Raw genomic sequence first — 13,753 nt, forward strand, 5'->3', positions numbered from 1 at the left:
CAGCTGAAGAAACATTTTTGTATACAGTACCGGCAACGACCTCACCATCTACCAACCATCATCCACACTTGGGTACTGTTGCATGTACCATGATAAGATGTCCATGCATTGTAGAAATAGCAAGCTTCATTAATACTGCTGTCTCAAAAACTCAGCTCCATTTCAGAACAAGTACATATGTCAGATGTAATCAAGTGTCATGATAAAGAGTCCTGAAAAGGCATGCCAAGCCATACAAAGGACTTGTTTCAAAATTCATGTAAAATTGAATGAATTATGAATTTTTATTCTTGATTTTTGTTTTATAGTAAAATCTACATAGTAAATTTTTTTAAAGAATGTGTCGTTATAGTTATTGTAATATCACTATGATTATCTGTGTAATGCCTGGTAGCAAACCAAAGACGGGAATCGATTGAATGAAACAATATATTAATAGGTAATTTTTTAATCATTTTTGGAATATTTCCGAATTTTTTGAACGAACATTATATCTTTCTAAGACGGTGGTTAGGATGGTCGATAAGATGCCGGACGCTACGATAGTTAACTGTCTAGATATAAACGTTAGTGCACTTTAAAGGGTAATTTATCAACAAATATAGCAGTAGAGCACTCTATCGGCCGACATGAAAACTATATATGGTAGATCCAAGATGGCTGCCAAGACTTCATAGTGGCAGAAATAATGTATGCCTTGGTATTAGTAATAGGGGTCAGCTGCCTGGTAAATATTGCAGAATGAGGATGTGAGAATTTTTTTAATAAGTCTGGTCTCGATGACCTAAGTCCTTTTATTATTTTAATATTGTGTAATATTTTTTAACCTTTTTAAAAAAAAAATTGTGGGTAAAAATGTTATCAAGGTGTCGAATTTCACTTGAGGGATCACATTTCAGAATTAATGAGAGCCAACAAGTCAAGATGTAGGATTAGTTGTTTGGATTCAAATTGTTTAAGTATCTTAAGCCACTTTTAGGACTTTTAGAGCCTTCTACGTTTTTGTGGGTTAAACCTGGAACTTTTTGGAGTCTTTTTGACGACTTTAGTGTAAATTTTAAATGCCATGACGTCGCAAATCCAAGATGGTGATTCTGGTTATTGGCGTGTTTCCTGCTCCCCAGCCTGAAGCCTGCGCCCGACTTCTTAATTTTTACTTCTTTTGTTTGGGGGGGGGGGGGGGGAAGGGTTGGTAAGTAAATTATCAAGCAGGAGTAGGAAATTCAGAAATATTTACCTAAAGGAATGCCACAACAAACAGCTTCTACTACAGAGATAATCCACGTATTTTAGAAATAAGTCGAACAAACGTTTGTAGGATTGTCATTAATACTTTTCAGGTGCTTGGCGGAAATGAGCTCTACGTGACTGACGGACTACGCGAGGAAGCATCAAGACTCCAGCCTCTTTGTGCAAAATAACTTAATATGAGGTAACCGCGAGGATATTGTTCGGTCCAGAACCTCGAAACCACCGACTTGTTACTCGTGGAGTATGTATCTTGTCGGCGGCTGGGCACGCATTCGCCTCTGGTTAAGCCTTCTCACCTCACTAGCGTGACGCCTTAGCATTTCCGGTCACAAGGAACCAGCAAGTTCCTAGTACCGGGGTTACACCTTGCGACAGAAACTCCCTAATGCAAATGTGTGCTAAGGCCCCCACACACGATCAGTCCGAAATGTCAGTTCGGACCATCAGTTGAAACTCTACAATCGGAACTTCCGTGTGTGTGTGTGTGTGCAAGGGTGATGGACTGATCAGTCGGAACTGATGGACTGACGAACTTATGGGTTTGCATCAAATAGGATTGTGGGCTCGACAGCCCTCAGTCCAAACTGCCGTGTGTGGTAACAGCGTCTCTCCAGTTCAAACCATCAGTCCAAAAAATCCATCCATCAGTTCATCAGGTGAGTGTCGTGGCAGACTTCTTTCTTTATACTGTTTGGTTGCTTTGCATTTTTTTTTCCTTTTTCAAGTACAACTACAATTGCAAAATCCTAAGTTTCTTTAATATTCTATGATGAAACTATAAATCCAACAGCAACAGCAACCAGAAGACTAATGGTTTTATGGAAAGCTTGAGTTCAGTCCAAACTGTCAGTTCGGATTGATCAGTCCGAACTGGGAGCTGGACTAATTGTGTGTGGGGCCTTTAGTCACAGCTATAGCCAGTGGCGTATTGTGTGTTCATTGAGGTGTGTGTGATGGGGTGGGAAGAGGTGAAAGGGGGAAGAATGATGCGCATTTTTATATAGGGTATTTATTTAATGACATTGTGTGAGCATTCTATTTATGACAGTTTCAGGAAACTTGGAGTGCAGAAGCATTTCCAAGTTTGGTTAATATATACATTCTTTACCTCATACTTATCATGATATTTACTAACTAGCTGAAGTGCCTAGTGTTTCCCGAGCTAAACACATCATGATTAAAGGAACATCACTACCGAGTTTCAAGTCTGTAGGACATACACTTCAAAAACTATAAATTTTTATTTTAAATTTCTATTGATTGTACAATCTCAGCAAGACCGGGACGCCAATCTTCAGCTTGATTTTTTTGGGAAGACAGGTAACCCATAAACCAGACGTGACGGACGCACGAAACGATTGCCCATTAAAATTTAAGGCAACGAAATCTATTGACGAAGTTCTAAACTAAATTGTTACTAGAGCCTTTAGTTCGCAAGTAGAAGCGAGCTTCACTAAGAGGATGGGCTTTACCAAGGAAAAGAATAGGAAGTTTCCAGACCTTACTATATGATCGTGTGGCAGACATACAGAAATGACCCACACTCACTATGACCTATGATTTTTTCTGTGTATTTATAACTTTTTCACTCCATTGGGGATGGGATTTCATATTAATAGGTAGCCTATGTGTCAATATAGGCTATAAACTGTCTGTTTACCAAATGGCATTAAACTCCGTTCAGCCATTTGTGCTTGATTGAGTAACAAACATACAAACTTTCGCATTTATAATATTAAGTAGAATTTGTTTATAAAAATACACATTTCAGTCAAAACGTTACACATTTTTCACACACGGAGGTTGTGCCGGAGGTTCATTAAGAGTCGACAATAATGTTTCATATTTGGAGATGACGCACGGATTTTGAGCTCCCCACCACTTCTAGGCTTAAATTCGCCCCTGCAGTTGGCCGATACAAGTAGATACTGTGAACAAGAAACCTCAGCAGAATCGATGTCAGGCTGAGGGATTTTACAATATTAATACCTAAAAATTTACGATTGACAAATATTTAAACATTGATATGATTTTTTAAAAGTTTTGTCAAATAGGTATAAAACTCTTGTAAGCTCAAATATTTTAATTATAATATTTTTATATCTTGGAGTGGATTTTATTTTATGTATTCTGGGTAAGTTTTCTGGGTCAGTTAACTAACTGGTAGGATGCCAGACCCAGGACCTGAACCCAGAACATGGTAGTTGCTTCGAGAAACGGTGCCACGGAGATAAATGCACACCACAGGTGTATGTGCCTGAAGTGTTACGCAGAAGGAAAACACACTGACACAGACAACACAATAAAACTTGCAGTGAGTACTTACAATGTCTGTATAGTCCTCATGGTGTCGAAAGTGCCATTTGTTAAGGTCTGGATGTTGTTGTCGTACAAGGACCTGTAACATAGCAGAGTGTATTGGAAACAGTGAGGCAGGTACAAGAGTGGCCAGATGAAGCGCTACTACTCGCCGAACAAGACCCAGTGGGCAATGAAGCCACTATAAGTGCCCTCACGGCACGGCCGTGGCCTCTGGAAGCCCTCTGCTCTAGCTACCTACGCTGCATGAGTAGTTCAGCTGCTTGCCGCCGCACTGCGCGCCACTCTGCCGCCACGGATGACTCGATGATTGTGGTTTCAGTCTAACTTCGGGGCTTCGCACAGTGGTTCCAAATCCTAAATGGCTGGCCAAAAAAACGAAAAACGAAGTTTATAATTAAGGTTGATCCAGGAAGAGTGGTATTTCTCGCGTCCCTACCAAGGGTCGGGAAGAGGCAGATGTTGCATTTAGCCGTTGGGATCTCATTCAGACCTGAATACTCGAGCAGGTAGCATCGCTAGTGCGCTAGGGTCGAAAAATTTCGTTGTGTGTGAAGTGAAATAACTTTTAGTAGAACTGAGCAAGTTGAATTCTCCAAAATGGAATCTTCTCATGGAAGTAAGTACATTTATTATATCTCTCAGATTTTTCATATAATCCATACACCGATCAAGTAAAAAAGTAAACATCTACTGAAAATTTTCAAGCCCACGGCAAAAAAATAGTTATGTTTACATTTAGTAAATGTTAATAATTCAACAACCGTCAGCAGTAGCTTCGAGGTGCATCGCAGAAGTGTGCGAGGTTCACCGCAGGAGTGTGCGAGGTGCATCGCAGAAGTGTGCGAGGTTCACCGCAGGAGTGTGCGAGATGCACCGCAGAAGTGTGCGAGGTTCATCGCAGAAGTGTGCGAGGTTCACCGCAGGAGTGTGCGAGGTGCATCGCAGAAGTGTGCGAGGTTCACCGCAGGAGTGTGCGAGATGCACCGCAGGAGGGGGCGAGGTGCACTGTAGGATTGTGCGAGGTTCACCGCTAGAGGGTGCGAGGTTCACCGCAGGAGTGTGCGTTGTCGAGTGATTTGTTTTTTATACATGGAGACAAACGAATGTTAAAAATTACCGTTCAGTATAGCAATCTTGTTGTATCTTGTTGTCCTAAAAAAAAATATACGGTTTTGCACAGTAAAAGTGCTTTTATTGTTTTATTGTAATTTTTTTCACTTAATCATATATAAAATTTTCTAAGCATGTAATATTACAACAAGTTTACTGTGCAGGAACGTAATTTTTACCAATTTTTTTCTCTATGTAAAAATCATTTTAGTCTACCGAATTTAACTATTATTTTCAACAACAAATCATTATTTGTTCTTCAAAATTATGTATTGTTGTCTCACTGTTGAAATGATTTTTTCAGGCTCTCGAATAAGCAGTGAAGCGGTTGCAGTTGGTTTCACGCGACAGAGTTGTTCGATTTATACGAAAATCATTTAAATGATAGTGAGAATTAAGTGTGCAAAGTCATGTGTGGTCACATTGTCCAAAAAACGTCCATAGGCCTTACACGGCATTGCAGATACAGTCCGTACAAACGTGCTACTATATCCTTGGTAATACATACCCACTACTATGTACAAAATTGTAATTCACAGTGCGAAAATAATAGGGTTTTCGATGCTCCCAATCGGACAGATGTCAGAGGAAGCCGAGGAATCTTGTAATAAATATATAAAATAATTTGACAAGACTTTTCCTGAAAATTTAGTAGAAAACAGAATATGTAGGTACAATGTTTTCGCGCGACTTTTGATTGCTTCTGACCCCGTTATCTCAAGTTTGCGTAAGCTGCCAGCAAAGTCAAGCAAATCATTATCGCGTGAAGCAATGGCGTTGTTGATACCGCCAACTGTGAACAACCAAAAAGTACTCCGAATGACTGACTGCGACTCTAGCGACAATAACGATAGTGATTCGGACAGCAGTTGGACTTTATAAAGTCTAAGCGTTCTAATCGTAATTTTTTTTACACAAAAGTAATATTCAATGTATTTTTCAATAAATTAATTTTTTATTCAAAGTGTATTTGTATTTTCATTTTTCTATATCTACTATATCCCACATTAATCGATGTTTTAATACATTATTTAGTTTTTTTCAAAATAGAATTATGTTTTAACGACCTCAAAAACTACCGAGTAGGCTACCAAATTTCGTAGCGATTGATTAAAATTTGGAGGAAATGGTCCGTCATTTTTAGGACGCCATCTTGTTTTTTTGTAAAATTTGACTTCAGATTCGTGTTCAGCGACATTGAAAATCCCCGAGTACGTGCGATTCAACAATACCTTGTATATTTGGCCAGCCATTCGGGATCTGGAACCACTGTGGGTCGCCGTGCTGTAGTGGTCACCTACAGGCGATCAGCCTGAGAGTTCAGGTGGATCCCACCAGGGATATGGATGGCTCTAGTGGGCATGTTTCCTTGAGCTGAAGAGTTTTCTCAGGACCTGAGCGACAAGCCTCGTGGCAACTAGTTCCATCGAACATTCCGTACTAAAGTAATGCTTAAGCGCTCAAACCACTGAATAGAACGCTTGTTCTGTTTACTGATCCAAATTTCTTCATTTAACTTCACAAGTGTGGTTATTAAATCTATAAAACGTTGTAATTTGTGATAGGCTTGAATTGAGAGAAAAACTAGTTTTATCACCGCAACACAATGCACAGACAAATCCGTCTTCTGTTTTCGAAGACTGATTGGGTTTCGACTAGAAGGCAGCTTCACTTTCACTTAACGTTTTGATTTTCTAAATCGTGAAGCGAACGCTCTAAACTAATTTTACATCCTTAATTATGTCAAAGGTCAGGATAAACTTGGTCAAACGGTCAACCCTGCCGCAGGCGGTAAACAACTTGTGGATTTTTATTTTACTCTGTTGTGTCAACTCTCCCAGGTATCAGGCAAAAGTGACAATCACTCTTAACAAGCTTGCGCATTTTATAAATTTTATAGGAAGGTTACTGATAATTTTATAAAAAATAAAATTGGCAAAGAAAGTCGTTTTAAAATATCCTTGGATTATTACTTCAGTTTAAGCCTCCAATTTTCACTTCACACGTAAATATGTTTATCCATTTCCAATCTACAATGAAAAGTTCAAAAAATTATAACGACAAGAAAATTACAGATTAAAATGTCAAGAGGTATGGCACCGATTTTAATATAATATACCAACTTTGATTATGTCAATTCAAACTAAAGACTTTTAATTTGGTGGGTACCTATATTTATATCTGACATAATTAATCGATTCAAGCAAGCTTGTTTATTTAGGCATTTATATGATATGTAAACACGCTTGCTCTTAGTACTACTGAACATTTACATGAGATAGTAAAATAATTAAAGTTTCTGAGAAAAGGACCGTTTGGTCTGATCTTGAGATACAGTACAAAACTCTGAGGACTGGCGAGCTGCAGAACAAACATGGTGCGTGGCGTGATTGAACGAGCTCTAGTGCACCGTGAGATGAACAACACCGACCATCGGCCACGTGGTACTCACAGCAGGTTCAGGCTGTGGAGGTCCTTGAAGGTGTCGCTTCGAATGCACGATATCTCGTTGGCATTGAGCAACCTGCAAGCGAGACAAACATTTACATTGACTTCTTGGGTACATTTTACTTCTTAAAGTTGTTAACTACACATCTGCCAAAGTAAACCTGCGAAATATTAAGTCCCCTATTTTATTTCAGGTACCTTTGTGGTGTCTTCTTCTTTCCACGACTACGGCTTTGTGATATTCAATCTCCTAGAACACTCACTTCTAGCGTATCCTCAGACAGCACGGGAGTTGCAATCAGGGGTACGCTCAAAAGGCTCAAACATGAGTTTCTTGGTAGTTGTATGTGTTAAGGTGACGCGGTCATGTGACGTGAAAGCCAAATCGGTGAAAACTAACTTCGAACCCGATTAATAATTCTTAAGCATCAAATCAAAATAGGAGGAAAGCAGCTTTCAATAATCTTAGAAGTTTTCACCGTCTTCGCGTATCAACATCTGGAACAAAGTCTTACTTGAACTTAAGACAACAGGAACTATTAATACTATACTGAGCTATGAATAAGTTAACGTCGTCACCATTCACAGCTCTAACGAAATCTGGATTGTGTCTCACATTCTATACCTTGGAATTTTTTTACGAGAGAGCAAAGCCTAATTAGACTATCACACATTAATTAACTGATATTAATGTAATGCTACAATTCTTTTAATTTAGTACTATAATAATATAGCCTTACCACGTACTCATTCCAACGTGGTAACTACATATAAATTTCAGGATTGTGTTACAAAGGAGTTAGACAGACTAATTTATTTTAAATTAGCAAAATAAGGTAAACTCCCAGAAATCTTCTTCAGCTTTTCATAAAATTGTTTTCCGTAATTATAATTCGTAAGTGTATCACTAATAGTAATTTTTTAGACTAAACGATTAAACCAAGATGAAAATATTAAATGCCACAGTATAAAAATAACTCTAGATATAACTCTAGATACACTTACAATAGCTGCAGAGACGTCAGACCATGGAACACGCCGGCAGGCAGATCTTTTATTTTGTTCCCGTACAGCACTCTGCAAAAAGAAACAGCAGGAGATAAAATACAAATGAAAGTGAGTTTGATTGCGTATGTTCAAACAAGTGGGTATAAAATAGAATGGGTTGCGTAAATTGTTAGAATGTGTAAGTAATCTGCGTGTATCGGTACTCGTTAAGTACGTTATTTTTATTGATACATTAAATAAACCATATGATAAGAGATCTGGAAGACCAGAGTCAGGGATGATTAGTACAAGCATGTCGACATGTCATGTAGTTGTGAATTAGCATGGCTGTGAGAAATCAGGTGGGTAGCGTGGTTGGTGGTACCCGGAGCGGAATTTTTTTTTTTTTGCCCCACTGTGAAATTGTTAAAAATAAAAATAAAATACATTTGCAGGTACTATTTTATTGTTGATTTACTTAAAATAAAAGGTGTTCATACAAAAAATATCCCAGTTTCAATGGTAGCTTATACAAGTTTAAATTAAACTATTTACAACAAATCATACATCAAATTGAAGATTACCTAAACTAGTTTTTCATACAAATGTTCAATGTTTCGTTGTACGGCACACTTCCAACCTAAAGTACAATTCTTCCCTCATTTTGGTTAACAAGTCCGGAGTGATGGAAGCAAAAAGCCTCTTCGATATTGTGTCACAACTATATCAAATTAGAAAATCAATAGGTAGCTACAGAATTTAGACACGATTTTTAATAAAGCCCTAAAGAAAAAAAATCCCTTTCGGCACAGCCTACAGGCGTACCTATTTATTCTGGAAATATTTTGGAATCTTCTATACACTTATGGAACATTTTAAGAACATATTGTACATAACATATTTATGTTTTCCAATATTACAATAGATCGTTTAAAAATTTGCTCATTTTCCATTCAGCTAAAATACTACGAATATTTTGAACTCAATCGAATAATTTACAACACAGCATTGAATAAATAGCTTAGAACGAATTTCATATTATATGCCAACTAAGGTAATTATTGATTTATTTCAACCTTCAAACACTATTTATCATTCCTTGCACTAATAACGTGGTCGTATAAAAATTTGCCTTGCTCCAAGATTTAAGATAAAATTAAGATTGCTTAAAATAAATTTAAACGTATTTGAAACAGAATGTATTGATTTTTTTTTTTTAAATTTCAACCCATATTTTTACGGTAATAATTTGTTTAGTCAAAAATTGTTTCAGCCAAAATTTTAGATGAATTTTATGGTTTATACAATAAATTATATCGGATATGATAGTATATGTTTTTTTGAAAAAAGTAATACTTATTTTTTGCTTTCAAACGCTCTTATTTATACCCATTGCAGTAATGGCTTAGTAAACAAAAAATTATTTTGACAATAGTTTTAGTAAATATTTAGACAGTTAAACAAAAATAATAATGGATTCGATAGTGTACCGGGTAGGGAAGTTTTATTTATTTTCTCATTCCAACTCCAGGTTTTTCAACCCCTTGCAAAAATATTGTGTTATCAAAAATGGTTTTAGACAAAATTTTAGACGAAAATTATGATTTACAAACAATTTGAACAGATTTTATAGCGTACCTACTAAGGGAGTTAATAATTTTTTTTTTTGTTATTCATCCCCTGTTTATTACACCCCTTGCAGTAATGGTACGTCATATAAAAATTATTTCAGAAAAAATGTTGTAAATAATAATTTAAGGTTTTACAATAAATCAGAACGAATTTGATAGTGTACGTGGTACGGAAATTATGATTTTTTTTAAAATTCCACCCGTTTTTTTAACCCCTTGCAGCAACGGCTTATCTTATCAAAAATTGTTTCAGACAAAAGTTTTTGCAAGAATTATAAGATATACGAACAATTTAAACGGATTTGATAGTGTATCTACTGGGAGTTAAACATTTTTTTAAAATAATTCTACACCTCATTTTTTCAACCCCTTGCAGCTAGTCAAAAAAGATAGATAAATTATAAGATTAATTTAAAATTTTTAAGAATTCAATGTTGTGCCTATGAAGTTAGTTACGATTTTTTTGTCCTCCAACCCTTGTTTTTTCAACCCCTTACAGTTATGGTTGATCGTATAAAAAAAGTATTCATACACAAGAATTTGGTTATACTCCGATTAATAATACGTGCAAACGGATGTGATATTTTCCATATTATGGGAGTTACAGCGATTATTCTGGTTTTTAAAAACCTTCCCCATTTCTACTCTTTGGTCGGATATTGCCCATTAAAGAACTCGACCGGGATTTTCTACTACTAGATTTTATGTATGAGTTTGGAAGTGATTTGAGAAAATATAATATATATAAACTTTTGAATTGACGGTGGTTTTGGGGTCTACGGACCATGAAACGAAAAATTCAATAAAATTTTTCCGAAAGTCGCACCATGGTAACGGCTACATGAGTAGTATTTATTTGAAATCTACCTAAAATCGCTTGGCGTTATGTCAGGTGAATGTGGAGGTCAGCGGAAAAGAGCTCTGTCGTCTCAACCATTACGACCAATCTAACGGTCAAGGACTTCGACATTTTAACACTCTCGTACAAAGAGATTCCAATGGGGAGGGCTTCATCATGAAATGACAGATTCCCTCTTAGCAAATTGCAGAACACAAAACGCTTTACTCTCAGGAATCGCTAGTCTTGTGGGTGGCGCTGCAAGCGAGAAAACAACAAAGCAGTACACGTGCATGCGCTTATCTAAAACTGTTTGAGTTACTCTTTAATATTGTGACCTTGAAACAAAACACTACAACGCTTAACAGTCGATACTATTAAGATTTATAACTGGGACATTCTATTATGGACCTACTTTATTTTCCCCCAAATTTAGTTCTCTACGCTGTAAAGAAAAAATGTATGCGACTTTACACTAAATATAGATGAAAGCAGAGTCTCCACCAATGTAAGTGCAATTTTTTACCTTCATATGTTGATGTATTTATGCTTAAACTCAAGAGTAAAAATACACCAACACATGTAGATATAAAATTACTCTAACATCGGTGGAGACACTGCTGCCACATACCTTTAGTGTCAAATTACAATGGCTACAGTATGGTTAATATGCAAATGCTGTTGGTGTGATTTTACTCCTTTTTATAAAAATGTATACATGCTTGTACCTGCAAATTCACTACAGTTGTAAATTAATTTACTGCAAAATATACTAAATTTACACTAACAATGAACTTCTTAACTTGTACTACGTTCAAAAATATATAACCTTTTGTAGCTTATAGAATTTTAATGATCAGGGAAATACTTCCTGGAAGTTCAGTGACGTAGCAGCGGATAAAAACAACAGCCTTCCGATTATTAGTCTTTTTTGTAAGAATGAAAACTTAAAGTAGAACGTGTTTTTGGAGTTCCTTTGACTTGGAAAAATTACCGGCACAAATGTTATGAACTTTTACAGTGACATTAATGTGTATATACAATACAGAGTACTGACAAAAATACGACATTAATTAATATAACACTTGTATGTGTCATTTCACAAATACATCCATATGTGTTATTGAACAAATACGTTATTGAAATAAAATATTAACATTAGTGTATTTTTACCACAGGATGTAGCACAATTTTGTTGTCTAAAAAGAATAGTGTAAAAATTAAACAAATTTTACGTGTTTTTTTAATAATTTAACTACAAAGAATGTAAAATTACTAATAGTATGTGTATGTGATTTTAGATAATATCTTTACAGTGTGAGTGTAAAACTTCCACAGAAATAGTTAACTTACAAGGCAATTTTATATTTTCTCACCAATGTTCAGTTTTTAGAATATCAAGCTAAACATTTGGTGTAAAATTATACGATGTTGTAGTAATTTTTCACAATAAATGTGTAAAAATACATTTACTCTATGTTTGGATATGTAATTTGTATACACTGAATTTTTATTCTCCCTTTGGTTAGTGACGAAAAAAACCAGAATGAACGATTTTGTGTTTTTGAATTATTAAAACTTTTTTATCAATTAAATAATACATATCTATTAATACGAATATAAATAATTCGTATTTACAGGTGCGAATATGAATATATTCGTATTTGCATATGTGAGTACGAATACAGTATTCGTATTTTCGTGTGAAATATCATATTCGCACATAAATACAAATACATCTATAAAATTTCGCATTCACGTAGTTTTATTCGCAAACATGTACAATATTCAAATTCGCGGATTCGTATTCGCGTATTAATATCAGCGTGTCAGTGAGTACACACATTTATCACCTTCATTAATATTGACCGCAATTTTGGGTATTTCCCTATATTCTAGAGGAAAGCTTAAGGTCCATACTTTACCGGTCCAGCCTCTTCATAGATTATGCCTTTAAATAATTAAAAAAAACTTATTAAATAATTCAATCAACTTAAAACTAAATAAACTGTTACCTCTTAGGCAAAAGTATATTACACATAAATGTGACATAAAAATGTTTAGCATAAACAAAAAATTTTTTTTTACCGAAGTTGAATTAAATTAGTTTCTTCAAAAATATATAAATATGTGATCAAAAATTTAAAAGCAAAATACAAACTATTTTTTTCAGATTAACTTTACCGTAGTCTGTACCTTAAATCGCACGAATCGAATACTAAAATAAAACTGAGTGTGTATGTATATGTATATGTTTGTATATATATATAGAGAGAAAGAATTGGGGAGGGGGGTAGAGTTTCGAACGCGACAGACAAGAACACGATGCACGCCAGGTTCGGAGCGGGCTGGTAGCCAGTCATAGTCACTGACGTCAAGCATCATCCATTGACATTAGGCAGGCCATGCGTGCCTGGCCGGATTCTAAGGGTCCTCGCTACTAACTCCTCGCCGCTTCCCGCGCATTTTCCTACCTCGGCTATTGTCACCTTTAGCGGCCTGAGAATTCCGAGTTTACAGAGGTCGCCGCGAGGAGTGGCGTGAATAAGCGTCGTTGTTCTGGGTGTTTCGGGTGTCGGGTCGGCCCAGGATGAAGCGACAAGTCACAGCCACTCTCGTCCCTTCGAGAAGGACGCCATGTATATATAAGCGACGACGCCGGCCTCTGCGAAGGTTCCGAAGGTCCGGAGAGTTCTGAGAGTAGGGGAGAGAGTCTCCCCCTCGGGAGTGATACTGGCGATACCCGTGCGATCAGCGAGAGCGAGGTGAAGAGGGCAAGTAGCCCTTGGTGAGCGAACCGGACCTATTGGGAGGCGATACCTTCGAGTGAAGGCCTCGAGCCAGTTGGGTGCGACGAGCGATAGTTGAGGACTGTACTGCGGCGCGATGTGGGTGAGTGTGCGAAGTAAGCGGACAGAAGAGCGTTCCACTGTCGAGCCAAGCTCCAGTGGAAAGTGTTAATGTTTCTATGATCAGTATAAGAATAATTGTTGTCAGAGATCCTGAGTGCAGTATTTAAATTTATAGTGTAGACATTAGTAATAAATAAAACTGTACTAATTAATTGGGCTATCCCTTACGATCCCAGCAGTTCTCCCCAGATAAATAGTAACTAACTATATATATGTGTGTGTATGTGTTAAGCTGGCTCCTCCACCCCCTCATC

The 13,753-nt window shown here is 36.7% G+C and overlaps 1 protein-coding gene across 4 annotated transcripts in view; it reads right to left on the reverse strand.

The window, feature by feature from the left end:
• The window catches only part of LOC134527439 (protein slit), a 1,108,315-nt gene that overhangs the window by 58,990 nt on the left and 1,035,572 nt on the right, over positions 1-13,753 (reverse strand). For all 4 annotated transcript variants that reach the window (XM_063360124.1, XM_063360123.1, XM_063360122.1 and 1 more), the window contains exons 11-13: positions 8,137-8,208; positions 7,136-7,207; positions 3,578-3,649 (exon numbers count right to left, since the gene is read on the reverse strand). In XM_063360124.1, the coding sequence (XP_063216194.1) occupies positions 3,578-3,649; positions 7,136-7,207; positions 8,137-8,208 (216 nt within the window). The remainder of the gene's footprint in view (positions 1-3,577; positions 3,650-7,135; positions 7,208-8,136; positions 8,209-13,753) is intronic.

Source organism: Bacillus rossius, chromosome 1 (genome assembly GCF_032445375.1).
Source record: "Bacillus rossius redtenbacheri isolate Brsri chromosome 1, Brsri_v3, whole genome shotgun sequence".
Taxonomy (NCBI): domain Eukaryota; kingdom Metazoa; phylum Arthropoda; class Insecta; order Phasmatodea; family Bacillidae; genus Bacillus; species Bacillus rossius.